This window comes from Frankliniella occidentalis, unplaced genomic scaffold (assembly GCF_000697945.3).
Source record: "Frankliniella occidentalis isolate FOCC.00 unplaced genomic scaffold, Focc_3.1 Scaffold47, whole genome shotgun sequence".
Taxonomy (NCBI): domain Eukaryota; kingdom Metazoa; phylum Arthropoda; class Insecta; order Thysanoptera; family Thripidae; genus Frankliniella; species Frankliniella occidentalis.
The window spans coordinates 1,942,653-1,956,338 of NW_026267177.1; the positions used below are offsets into that span (position 1 = coordinate 1,942,653).

Below are 13,686 nucleotides of genomic sequence, written 5' to 3' on the forward strand. Positions count from 1 at the left end.
TTTACCAACAACAACATGAACAACACATCTCGCAGTTGTTACCATGCTAACATGCGAAATACTCTGAAACCTGCTCGAAGTATAACTGTCGGCTGAGAACAATGAATACATGATCAAGAGGCAGTGCCGTAGTATAAAATAGTGTCGTAAATAAAATCACTAAAACCACTCACCAAAACAGCCTCTAAAATCATGTTTCTTTTAGCATTTGTTGCTGTTTAGTTGGCGTTATTGAATCACAGCCTTTGATGGTGTGGACATGACAGCGCCGTCATCTCAGCAGCAGCAGAGGCCACGTCCATGTTTACAGCTTAGCGAATGGTGTCAAAACACCTAAACTTGTGAATTTTTGACAATCGCTGTGTATTTACACACTAGATTAAGATGGTACGCTATTATCTCCTTTATTTACTTCTTAAGGAACATTTCCTTACGTCAGATAGGTCTATTCTGTCGTTAAAGTAGATATTTGTATGGGTAATTTCTAATGTATTACCTAACCTTACCCATCTGGTGTTTTCATTTCCTCTTGTACATTTCTGATTTTTAACTGAGAGATGATTGGTTAATATGGAAAATAACAATATCCCCCGATAGCACTCCTTGCAATTATTTTTACGATGTCGTCAGTTTGCTTGTCCAAGACGAAACGAAACACCTGCCACCTGACTTGTCATCGGCCCGGTCTGTCGTTCCTCAACCCCCAATCTGTCGATAAAGTAAAGAAGTGACTTAATTTTTCCGCCCTCTAATGAACACTATTCAACGTTTGATTCCTCTTTGCATCCTAACCGTTTTATATATAACCAGTTTTGGGACTATACAAGTAGAAAAGATATTTTTGTCTTTAAAAAAATAAACACTTCATATAAATTTTGTGTTTGCTTTCCTTTTTGTTGCAGCCTCTCAGACTTGATATAAAACGAAAGCTCACAGCCCGCTCTGATAGAGTGAAGAGTGTCGATCTGCATCCCACAGAGCCATGGATGCTGGCTTCTCTTTACAATGGCAACGTCCATGTCTGGAACCATGAATCCCAACAGTTGGTCAAGTCATTTGAGGTATATGACCAAATCTCAGTTACTGCACATTGCACATTTTGTACACAATGTTTCAACTTTTCTCTATCTTTGTTTACTAACAGGTATGTGATGTGCCAGTCAGAGCTGCTCGTTTTGTTCCCCGTAAGAATTGGATTGTCACTGGCTCGGATGATATGCAAGTCCGTGTTTTTAATTACAATACTTTGGAAAGAGCTCATGCCTTTGAGGCTCACTCAGATTATGTGCGTTGCATCATTGTGCATCCTTCTCAACCATACATTCTGACAGGAAGTGGTAAGGTTTTGATTAATTTTTATCCTTTCATTAATGTAAAGTTGCTTGTAAAGAATGTGTGCATTACTATAGATGTGAACTGCTCAAACAATTAATGTTTCTTGTTTTAGATGATATGCTTATTAAGCTGTGGAACTGGGAAAAGCAGTGGGCTTGCCAACAAGTTTTTGAGGGCCATACTCATTATGTGATGCAGATAGTTTTCAACCCCAAGGATAACAATACATTTGCCAGTGCTTCCTTGGACCGCACAGTCAAGGTAAAGACTAGTTACCTATTATCCATAATATTTACTTTTATACTATATATATTTTTCCCAAACATTTCTTTTAACACTTTTACTTGCTGGACATTATATCTCTCTTCTCCTGTTGTTTGATAGGTGTGGCAACTTGGATCCAGCACTCCTAATTTCACACTTGATGGCCATGAAAAAGGTGTAAACTGTGTGGATTATTATTATGGTGGTGACAAACCCTACTTAATATCAGGAGCTGATGATAGACTTGTGAAAATCTGGGATTATCAAAACAAAACATGCGTCCAAACCTTGGAGGGCCATGCTCAAAACATTTCATCGGGTTAGTCACTTTTTTATTTGATTAGCTTTAAGTTTCCAATGTGAGCCTACCCAAAAACACTTTTTGGGCTTCTGGATAGTCACTATCATGGAATCTGTTAGACTAATGTAATGTGGGAGATGGTTTCATAACTGTTCTTCTCTTGCAGTGTGTTTCCACCCAGCTCTGCCTATTCTTCTGACTGGTTCCGAAGATGGAACTGTGCGCATCTGGCATTCCGGCACCTACAGGCTTGAGTCTTCTCTTAACTATGGACTTGAGAGAGTTTGGACCATTGCATGCATGCGTGGATCAAATAATGTTGCCCTAGGGTATGTTAATTTCTCTTCAAGGCCAGTGTGCAAAATGCACCTTCATTATCCCTCTGTTGTTGTTTTTCTTTTTTTAATTTTGTATTGCCACGTCTTATTATCTATCTTCAGTTCTGAACATAACATCTAATATTCTATTTGCTGTCAGGTATGATGAAGGAAGTATTATGGTAAAGGTTGGACGGGAAGAGCCTGCTGTGTCCATGGATGTAAATGGTGGTAAGATAATTTGGGCACGCCATTCAGAAATTCAACAGGCGAATTTAAAAGCAATGGGTGAGACAGATGATGTCAAGGATGGTGAGCGTCTGCCTTTAGTGGTTAAAGATATGGGAAGCTGTGAAATCTACCCACAGACAGTAGCACACAACCCCAATGGCAGGTCAGTTATCTATCTCTCTATTCTTGGTATAATTTACACAAAATATTTTTAAAAAAAGACTAATTCTGTATCTTTGATTTTAGATTTGTGGTTGTTTGTGGTGATGGAGAGTACATAATTTATACCTCAATGGCTTTGCGTAATAAGGCCTTTGGTTCTGCCCAAGAGTTTGTGTGGGCTCAAGATTCGTCTGAGTATGCAATTCGTGAGGGATCCTCAACTGTGAAAGTTTTCAAAAATTTCAAGGAACGGAAATCTTTTAAACCAGAATTTGGTGCAGAGGGTAATTTTTTTATTTTTTTTTAAACTTCATTCTCTTGTTGTCAGCCATACCTCCAGTGATTGATTTTTCAAGAATGATGACTGATGACTCTGTAAGTATATCAAAGTGATAATGTATGTACTTCTTTGTCCTCTGCAGGCATTTTTGGTGGCTTCCTTCTTGGTGTGCGCTCAGTTGCATCAATGACTTTCTATGATTGGGAAAGTTTGGAATTAGTGCGTCGGATTGATATCCAACCAAGGCATGTATTTTGGTCTGAGAGTGGAGAACTATGCTGCTTGGCAACTGATGATAGTTACTTTATTCTGCGGTATGACGCTAATGTTGTTTCAAAAGCCCTTGGTACTAAAGATTTGAGTGATGATGGGTGTGAGGATGCATTCACGGTAAGCAAATCACCCTTTTCGTTCTAGACTTTTAGACTTTCTAGAAAATGAAATTTTTCGTTTAATCAATCAAAACAAATCTGAATTTTCCTCTTATCCATGTTCAAGGTGTTGGGTGAAGTGCAAGAGAGTGTTCGCACAGGAATATGGGTGGGCGATTGCTTCATTTACACAAATAGTGTTAATCGTGTAAATTATTATGTTGGAGGAGAAATTGTGACAGTCTCACACCTGGACCGCACCATGTACCTTTTGGGCTATGTTGCGCGTGATAACCGATTATATCTTGGAGACAAAGAACTGAATGTGGTTTCATATTGGTAAATTTCACTCTAATTCATTTTTTTTGTTGATCTTTTTAAAATTTAAACTCTGCCTGTTTGTTAATGTTATCTTTTTGTTTCCATCATCTCAGCCTATTGCTGTCTGTATTAGAATATCAAACTGCTGTGATGCGAGGTGATTTTGAAACAGCGGACAGAGTTTTACCAACTATTCCTCAGCAATACAGAACAAGAGTGGCTCATTTCTTGGAAAAGCAGGTATGTACAACATGTACCTAATATTGTTTTTTTGTGCTTTCCGTAAATTAATCCGTAAATATGAATTCTGTTCAAAGAATGTTTAATGTCTATCTATTCAATTTTGCTTGTGTAGGGCTTTAAGCACCAAGCTTTGGCAGTTTCTACAGATCCTGAGCATAGGTTTGATTTAGCTCTCCAGTTGGGAGATTTGGAAACAGCACTGTCTCTTGCAAGAGAAGCTGGAGCCCAACAGAAATGGCGTCAGCTCTCAGAATTAGCTTTGAATATGGGCCAGCTAGAACTTGCTCAGGAATGCCTTCATCATGCTCAAGATTATGGTGGATTGCTGTTGCTTGCAACTTCTTCTGGTAAAGAGATACTTTCACTTCAAAACTGTTGATTTTATCAGATTTTCACCTTGTGTATATATTTTTTTTAATGTGTTGTCTTTCTTCCCCAGGAAATGCATCAGTAATGAAGCAGGTGGCAGAAACGGCTGATGATCTTGGTAAAAACAACGTGTCATTCCTCTCATACTTCATGCTTGGAAATTTGGAGAAATGTTTGGATATTCTCATCACCACTAATAGAATACCAGAAGCAGCATTCTTTGCAAGGTATGAGATCTATCAATACTTGAATTATTTTGTCAATCAGTAGGTCCTAGACATGTTGTGAATCTATCATTTTTATTGTCTTGTATATTCTATTTATTTATTTAATTTTAAATTATTTTTTTTCAATTTGTAGAACATATCTACCCAGTAAAGTTTCCACAGTTGTAGGCCTGTGGAGAGATCTCCTGAAATCAAAAAATCAGAAAGCGTCTGCATCATTAGCAGATCCAAAGGAATATCCAAACCTGTTTCCAGGCCACTTAGAATCCCTAAAAACTGAACAGTTTTTGAGGCCTGAACGCCTTGCTCAGTTACCAGCATCTGCGTATCCTATGACACCAGTAAGTTATCTCATGCTGTTATTGTGTTTCCTACATACCTTCAAATTTACCTGCCACTTGCCCCATGGTGAAATCATACCCTTTAATTTATCCTAGGCAAATCATGATAGAAACCCTATTGCGGAAATGAAAGCTGGTGAAGCCAGTGGTCGATTTACTTTTGTGCCTGATGAAGATTGTAAAGTCTCTGATGGTGAGTACATTTTTCTTATTATGATGTCTGTTGGCAGTATCCATTTACGATGTACGTGACATGTAGTATATTGAACTGGAAAAAAAAAGTTCTCTAATATGGCCATTTTGTAATCGGTTAATGATCTGTTTTAATGTACAAAAGCTCCAATCATACTCACTATTACTTCTATAATTTGTCCATCAAGATTTGGATGACGAAGAGATGCCTGAGGCTAGACCGTCTGCTTCTGCCCCTGGAAAGGTGTCCCCTCCGATGATACCTACCCCTGCTTCCATTCCTCAACCACAATCTACAACAACAGCTCCTCCTAAACCAGCTTTTGTTCCTCTGGTTCCAACTCCAGCACCTGTCTCAAAAATGCCTCCACCTCTCATTCCTTCATCAGCACCTTTGCCTGAAACAAAGGCCGCCACTGAAAGTAAACTGAAGGAGTCTTCTAAGAGCAATTTATCAGATGAGTCATTAGACTCAGACTTGGATATAGATCTGGATGACATCGACCCTTCGGTAAGTGTTAATCTTTTTTGCATTTTCTTTATAAGTGATTAAAACTTTAAAATTTCCTTTTTTGCTTGGTACAGTAAGATCATTTTTATTCTTTTTTACAGGAGCTTAATTTTGATGATGCACTGTCTTTGGAAGACTGAAGTGTCTTCACTTGTATCATTAAAGCATATTGGATTATTGGTCATCCATTGTGCATAATTATAATGATAATGATTGTTACAGTCCTCAGACCCCTCTGTAAATAAATTGGTATGGAAGTTCTCTCACAACAGAAGACAATATTTCTACTGATTTTCTCATGATGCTGCAATAAGACACTGGTTGTTGATTGTGAAAATTGTTGATGATTCTTAAATTCTTCATATTCTTCTGTCATTTGAAAGAACATTCCTCCTGTCATTGGGACATATTCAATGTCATTTTGGATAAGTGTTATTGTCAAATAGTTCTTGTAAAGTCCTTGGATTCCTCTGATGAAAATATTTGTCCAAAATTTATTTATAGTTATATTGATGTTTGGGAGGGTCTAGTAACTATTTAGTAATGAATTGTCTTTTAAAATTTCTCCTGTTTTGTGAACTTTAGTGTGATGCATTATGTGCACACTTCTTGTAAAATATGCTGTTCTCTTAAAAGATCATTACGTGTCGTTATTTTCTTGTCAACATATTAACTGCTTTTAGTATTATAGGTAATATATTTTTAAGAAATCTTGATACACTGATTGTCAGCAACCAAATTGTGGTATAAATTGTGTTATGAAATTGTCATAAGAGCCTGCTTTTTGCACATATGTTTGGGCCAGGAGTCTGTATGAATTCTCATCTGTTCCAACATGAATCATCCAGATGAAGTTGAATGGTTTCCCCTCTGACCCCAAACCTAATGTAGGTGATTTGTACTCGAAGAAATGAGAGCTCGGACAGACTCCAAGAAATAACCGAAAACAAGAATCAAATCTACCTATCTGCATCTCACTCCCCTGTGGTTTGTTTGTTGCCAGTCTGAGATTGATTTGTTAGAAAATCATTACATAATTGTTATATATCCTATTGGATAAATGACATGTTCTTGAGCAATCTGTTTTATGTCATTGTGATGTGCAAAATCAAGATTATCCTTGCAGGGTTGTTGTGATGGCATTTGCAGCAAAAACTGAATTTTTTCATTACCAATAAAAATATTTTATTATCGAATTACAGTTTTTGATAAACATGTATTATGGACAGTCATACCAATATGAATATTGACAATGAATCAATTTGATTGAAGCTCCTCATAGTATTCAAGCAAGTCTTTAAGATTGCCCCAAGTTGAGGTTTTAAAGTGTATTCAGTAGAGTAGTATTAGTTAGATGACAGCAATTAATTGCCCGATTTTCAAAGTTATAGACTTTCAGGCTATGACAAAACATTGCTGTCTGTACACCAGGATATCGAAAAGGCAAGATATACGTTCCGATACCGTTTCGACAGTAATTTCTCCCTGGGGTTTCTGATACGGGGCGCTGTGACCGAACGGCTGAATGGCATGCAGCTTGGGATTGGGCGCCACTGTGCGTACCTGTTTGGCACCGTTTCTCGATCGCGGTCAAGTGCACACGGTCCTTTATGTTTGCTCCTTGTTCCCGCGCCACCGCCGTCTTTTTTTTTATCCTCGGGATAATTGTAGGGAAGGCCGTCAGCGGCCGTCGTCGCCACCCCACCCCTACTGCCGCGGCTGCTGGGCCCACAGGCCGGGCCAGCGTGCGGAGGGTGGGCACGGAACTCAAACGACTTTCTGAAATTGCCCCCAACTACTTGTATTGTTCGCGATATACTGTAATGCGCCGCCTAAGACGTTGGCATCGCCGGTGCAACGGCGTTTTTTGGGAGTGGGAAAGAAATTAAGGTGAGGGGAATGACGACTCGATCTAGGTGAGCGATTAGTCGTTGACACCGTTTATAAATAATAGTGAGTTGCATTTACGACCACTGCCACGGCGTCGTGTCTTTGTCCTACCAAAGAACTAGAGTGTTTACGGGAGTCGTGGCAGTGCCGGTAGGCAAGTCCGCAGCCCGCACGACTATATGCGACACAGTGTTACTACGAAAGGGGCCACTACCAGGGATATTTCTGCCACCATACTCTGCCACCATACTAGGTGGCTGATAAACCCTTGGCACTTTTGTAGTAATACTGTACGGCATGCAGTCGTGCGGGCGGGCGGGTCGCCTATTCGGCCAGGGCCCTGTGCCGCCGTGGTCAGCGACGATAGGCAAACCCGCCCCACGCACATGCATGCGGTACAGCACAGCATTACTAGAAAACTGCGGATAGTTTTATCAGCCACAGCCACCTGGCACAGTAGATAAACATGCGGCGTCCCGTCGACACGGGGTGGATATTGGTTGCACGTACCCACTAGGATTCATGTTACTTAGTCGGCGACCGCTGTTCTGACATTTTTAATTTTTTGGGGGCAGGCAGCTTTCAAGAGAAGTTTCTTCTGCGCCATACCGATGGTTCAGGAACAGGCTTTCACAAGTTGGTGTAAGAAAGGCAATATACGTACGGAGACCGAGCTGAGGCGTCGGCAGCAGTCGCGCAAAGGGCAAGTCAATAAGGAAGTCAACTGTTGACGGACCAAGTGGGATAATTACATGTGGCTGATGCTGTTGACAATGCGTGGGGTCGACCCTCTCTCCCCTCCTCCTCCTCCTCCCTTCCCCTTTGCTCTCTTTACATCACCGCTGCCGTCTTTTGCATGAAGGGAGTGAGTGATTGTGCTCACTTCCGGTCCATTCCCCCTCGCCTCCCCCCCACTCCCTCTCGGTCTCATTGCATGTGAGAGAAAATAGTGAGGTGGTTGTTGAATGTATCGAAGGCCAGGCAGAGGGGCGGGGCGGAGCCGAAGAAAGGGGGCGTGAGGGGAAAGTAAGGGAGGGGTGGTGTCCCGGGGGCGTAGCCGGCGTAGCCTCGCCGAGGGGAGGCGGCGGGCTGCTGCTGGCACTGGCCGCGATCTGATAGCAGAGCATTATTATTGTGCAGAACAGGCGTATTTATTTCTTCATACTACCTCCTCGCCCCGCACGCACTGGTTGCTTGCTCGCTGCTTCGCCGCGCTGCGTTTTCGCTGTTCACCGAGCAGAATAATACAACTCCGACTCCGTCGTCGGTGCGGCGGCGACTTTTCCTCGGCAACGTCTTTTCTCGCCGTCGCGTCGCTTCGATCTCCCCGACCCCTCCCTCCGGCCCGGCCTCTAATGGGGCTGCAACGCCCGTTACTCGCCCCGAGCCGTTAGCATTTGGCATTGTCAGGTGGGTTCGCATTGTTTTCTTGACCGCCCGTTCGGCCGCGCTCGCGTTTGAGTCATTCTCCCGGAGGAGGGGGAATTGGAAGTTGTACACGGATAAGGGAGCGCCGCCAACGATGCCCCCATTTCATCCCCCTCCTCCGCAGAGTGAGAGAGGGGATGACAGCAACGACGACGCGATGTGAAGTCTGGTGTAGAGACGCGGTTGCAAGTCGCCTTTGTTTCAACAACGCGATGCCACTACGGTCAACCGCGATCAACTCCGAAAAGAGATTAACGCCCCTTCCCCTCCGCTACAACAGCCCGCGCCGTGCCCCCGCGGGCTGGCCTCGCACCGCCCCTCGCTCCAGCTCGCGGCGCGGGGCGCGGGGGCGCGGGCCGCGGCGGGAGAGAGGAGCGGCGGACGCCCCACCAGACTCCGCCCAGCGCCGCTCGCAGGCGCCCCATTGGCCCGCGCGCGCCAGCCGCCTGTTGGGCCCCGCCGACCCCGCCGCGCCCCGCCGCGCCGCCCTCACTGGGGCACAGGCGTCCAAAAGGGGCCGAAGCGGCACAGGTCGCGACGACCGGCCGGCCAACCCCACGACCCATCCGGCACACTCCTCCGCCGCCACCGCCACACCCGAGCAAAGGGCCAAGAGGGCCCTCCTGTGCTTCCGCATGGCCGGACGTGGAGAGCGCGGCCGGGACGGGGACGGGGGACGGCGGCAACAGGGGGTGGCATCCGCGGGTGGCGCGGTGTGGCGCGGCGCGGCGGTCGAGGAGAGCTCTTGGAAGCGCCAAATATTTGAGCAAGAGCGCCATTGTCTCGCCGGCACCGCGGGCGCGCACCGCTCGGCCACGCTCGGCGCAGGGCACGCGCGATGCTGCCGAGCAGGCTGCAAGCCGACGAGCACCCCCTCGAGGAGAGTGCTGGAGGGTCCTCGTCCATAGGCTCTCGAGGACCCTCCGTCCGCTCGGCGCACACCTGCCCTTCCTTGTGCCAGCGCTCGCGCGGTGCTTCTGTTCGTACAGGGGATGCACCAGGTCTTGAAAGATTGAGCCCCAGTCCATGTCCTGTCCAAGCACCCCCGCCCCCTCCTACCTCCCTCTTCCTCGGTTCGGATAATTCCCACTAAAAAGAGGGTTTTATACATGAGCATACATACAGGTGGCGATTCAGCGATTCACCCCGCCCACTTCTGTTTGGTTTCCCCTGTGGTGGGTGGCTTTACCTATCGCCCCTGCTCATGGTGATCAGTAGGCAACCCTTGTAGGAAATGCGGTGCAGCATAACTACAGAAGTGCGAGGGGTTGATCGGGCGCCTGGTACTTTGGTTGGACGTTGGTGTCGCAATTATGTAGCTCACGCCTACAGCACAATGTATGACTCGAATAACTGTCGTTAACCGTCTTTGAATGCCGACTACAAAAGGCACCTCGTTTCCTTGCGCAACCCGCCATGTTGTTTGGTCTCTGCGCACGGCCTTTTCCTCTCGGCTTTTGCCCTCCAATGAGGCATTCGCTCCCTTCACGCCGACGCTGCGGGGGCGCCCCCCCCCCCCACCCCCCAACCCGCCCTCACGGTCCTCACGGCGGCTGGGCCAGGACGTATAGGGACGCCCCACGGCTGCTCAAGTGACCGGAATGTCGATATGAATCCAGAGGTGCCATGCGGGGATGGCAGGCAGGCCGGGCCCTTGCGCAAGAGGGAGCGAGTATTGGCTCGGAAGAACGCGTGCGCGGAATGGAGAGACTGCCGGGGGCCCAGCGCAGGCCCAGCGGGCCCCTCGGCCGCCTCGGCCCGTGCCGCGGCCGCCACCCCGCGCCGCATTCCTACCGTTTCCCGAGGAATTTTTCCGTGCTCCCCGCCTGGCATCTTTGTTTTGCATGACGGCCTGGCTCAATGAGGCGCAGCTGCGGGGGCAGCGGGCGGGCGGGGTGGTTACCCAATGACTTCCCCGGGCGTGTGTGGGTGTCCGTTACGAAGGGAAGGGCGTGGACGCTATCGGCCCGGCCGGGCTAGGCTGCGGCAGCGAGGCAGCAGCACCCGCCCGCGGGGGGCGTCTCGCCCGCGGCTCAAAACAAAAGCTAAAAGCTTTTACCCCTTCCCGCCTCCTCGCCTGTCCACCCCGCGCACCCTATCCCGATCAGGAAGCTGCATCCGAAAGCATTTACAGACAGAAGCTTTCAGAAGGTCCGCGTTGACGGTGACGGGTGGAGTCAGCAGCAGCAGAGGGCGGGGTTGGTCGACGCACCTCTTTTCAAAACGCGACCCGCGAAATCCAAGCCGAGCCGAGCCCGCCGTGGGCCTGGCTGCTGCAGTCGGGCCGCGGCGGTGCCTGGCGGTGCCGGGGCTCCCGACAGCGCGGGCACAACGGCGCCGCGGGCAGCGCGGCGGGCAGCCCCGCGAGCGCACCGGCGGCACAATGGTGAGGGGCGGGGGAGATATGGAATATACAAGGCGCTCGGAAGGGGGTCGCCGGAGGAATAAAATAGTTTTTTGTGTGTAATGTGGGGGCCAAATAAAAAGTCAAGTTGAGCAAAGCAGAGCAGAAAACAATTATTATTGGTCGCGGGCGGCGGGAGTCGTGTCGCGTCGTCGGGGTCCGCGGGCTGCGCTGGGGTTGTCGCGGCACGGCGGGGGACGCACCGCTGTGCGCCGAGCCGAGCGCGCCGCCCCGCCCCGCCCTCCACCTCCGCGAGGGCCGCGGGGGGGCGGCGTTGTTTGCTCGTCGCCGAAAGGGCTCCGGGCCGGCCTGCGCGCTCGTCACCGCTCTGGCTGCACACATGTTTAGAATACGCCGAGGGGCAAGTCTAATTTGCGCAACTGTACTGTGCGACTGCGACCCTCTTTACTCGAAAACGGTTTCGCTTCGACTTTTGATTTAATGGTGAGCCGGGGGATTTCACAATTTTTGTGTGATATTGCTCGCCCCACGGTTGGTTCTCGATTTTCCCGAGACAATGCGCTGTCGCAGTATGGAGTGTGACGTGATGGTCGGGAGGCGCGAGGTGCAGTGGCGCGGGTGCAGGGCGCGGGGCGCGGGGCGCGGGACGCGGGGAGGCGCTGGGGGGCGCCGGGGGCGCGGGGCGCGGCGCTGCGGTCTCGCCCAGCTGGCTGCGTTATTCCGCGCACTCCCGCGTAATTGTGACGTGTTTATTAGAAGGCCCCGGCCGGCTGCCCTCAACCGGGCCGCAGGAGCAGTCTGGTGGCGAGTTCCCGAGTCTTAATTTGAATTCGCGCCAGTGCCAGCGCGCGGCAGTACGTCACGGGCACAGGGGGGGCTGCACGTACGTACAGTATATGCATACACGGCACATGTATGTATACTTACGTGTTTTGCGGGCAAAATTAAGCGATGGGAAAGATATCTTCTCTGCTAATTGGCGCTAGAGTACGTACAACGCGCGTACCGGGCGTATCAGAGCGGAGACCACAGTGTTGCGGCCACTGCGGCGTCCGCTCTGATACACCCGGTATTCCATCGATTATGTTTAAGGAAGCTACGTCGGACGGGTTGCATACTCGCACGAGGTGAGCCGCGCGGTGGTAGTCGGCAGGCAGGCCTGCGCCTGCATGCGATGCAGTATGACGGAGGAAAAAAATGTACGGCATAGGACACCCAGTCTGTGGACGTTCGACGAGAAGTACCTGTTTTGTTCTTCGTCTCCCCAGACGGTAGAGGGGAAAAGAGGGAAAGATTGTTATGGGGGGGGGGATTGACAATCATGAAACCCATCAAGTCGCCGCTGCCATCCAATTGATGCCGCCCACGTGAGTACACGGAGGTGTAAGGCGTTGCAAGAAGAGGAGGCGGTTCATACGAGGAGAAGGGGGGGGGGGGGGTGAAGAGTGAAGGCTGGCTCATTGCCTCGCAGTGAATGGCCGAGACGAGTCCAGCCGGGGCGACGAGTGCAGCGAAACATTCACTTTCCACTCACAGTCAGAACTCGGCGCGTCTGCCGGTCTGTCTCCGTGGCCTTCTTGTGCTCGGCGTGGCGTTTTGACGGAGCCCATCATTCCTGAAGAGTTGCTCGGTAAAAAAAAGCATTTTATAAAAAATGTACGAGCAAGAAGCAAAGATGTACCGAGTGCAGCGTTGCGCCGTGCCTGCCGAGCTGCCCGTCCGTCCTCGCGCGCACAGCGAACCACGCCGTGCGCTGTTTCCGGGGCGCCAGGCGAATTCGCGTCGCGCGCGCACGAAACCTGCTCTTTCACTGCACAAAACCTGCTCGCGCCTTTTTCATTTGCATTTTACAGCTCGCAGCGAGGGTTGGCCGAGCCCGGGCCAGTCGGGCAAAGCACACCATTTGCGTCTTTTCTGTTAACTTGTTGACTTTCGCGGGCGATAACTTAGGCGGCCGGAGGAAGGGAGGGGGGGGGGCAGTAAATAATAAACGCGCACAGCCTGAGGTTGGGTGCGTGCAGCGGCGTGCAGCAGCGGCGTGCAACGCATCCCGCTAATCTGTGCTGCAGGGGCTGGGGCTGGGTGTCCGGGAGGAGCGGGAGTCGTATCAGCCACGCGGACTCCCCCGCAGCGAGCGAAGGGTCACCGCATGGAAAGGTAGCGAAACGTATAGCCTGCCGGCGGGCTGGGTCCGGTAATAGCGAGCTGCATGCTCCGGGACCCGGGACCCGTGGGTCGGGTCAGACAGCAGCGGCGGGAGCCCTGCGGCCTATAGCGTCGCCGCACCAAATAAGCAACTTATCGGTGAGGTGCATCGCGTCTGTGCTGCGGGGCGCCGCCGACGGGCGGGACTGGCTCGCCGCAACACTTTCTACCCCGCGATAAGGCGAGCGCCACCCCGCCGCCGCCAAGGGGGTCTCCTCGTGCCGAGCCGCGTGACCCGGCCGGGACTTCCCTCCGCGTGTCGAGAGCCGGGCCACGCCACGCCAAGCCACACGGCCCCGCTGCGGGTGCTTTGGTATCATTTAGAACCGTCAT

The 13,686-nt window shown here is 49.5% G+C and overlaps 1 protein-coding gene across 1 annotated transcript; it reads left to right on the forward strand.

The window, feature by feature from the left end:
• The first annotated feature begins 225 nt into the window (after window positions 1–225).
• Window positions 226–6,661, forward strand: LOC113207838 (coatomer subunit beta'). Its single transcript, XM_026424562.2, has 17 exons — window positions 226–387; window positions 903–1,061; window positions 1,145–1,337; window positions 1,448–1,596; window positions 1,720–1,918; window positions 2,067–2,229; window positions 2,378–2,611; window positions 2,695–2,894; window positions 3,033–3,280; window positions 3,389–3,600; window positions 3,696–3,822; window positions 3,938–4,172; window positions 4,265–4,421; window positions 4,555–4,762; window positions 4,859–4,955; window positions 5,143–5,465; window positions 5,567–6,661. The coding sequence occupies exons 1-17, from the start codon at window positions 385–387 to the stop codon at window positions 5,603–5,605; spliced, it is 2,946 nt and encodes a 981-aa protein (XP_026280347.1). The 5' UTR covers window positions 226–384; the 3' UTR covers window positions 5,606–6,661.
• Window positions 6,662–13,686: the final 7,025 nt, after the last annotated feature.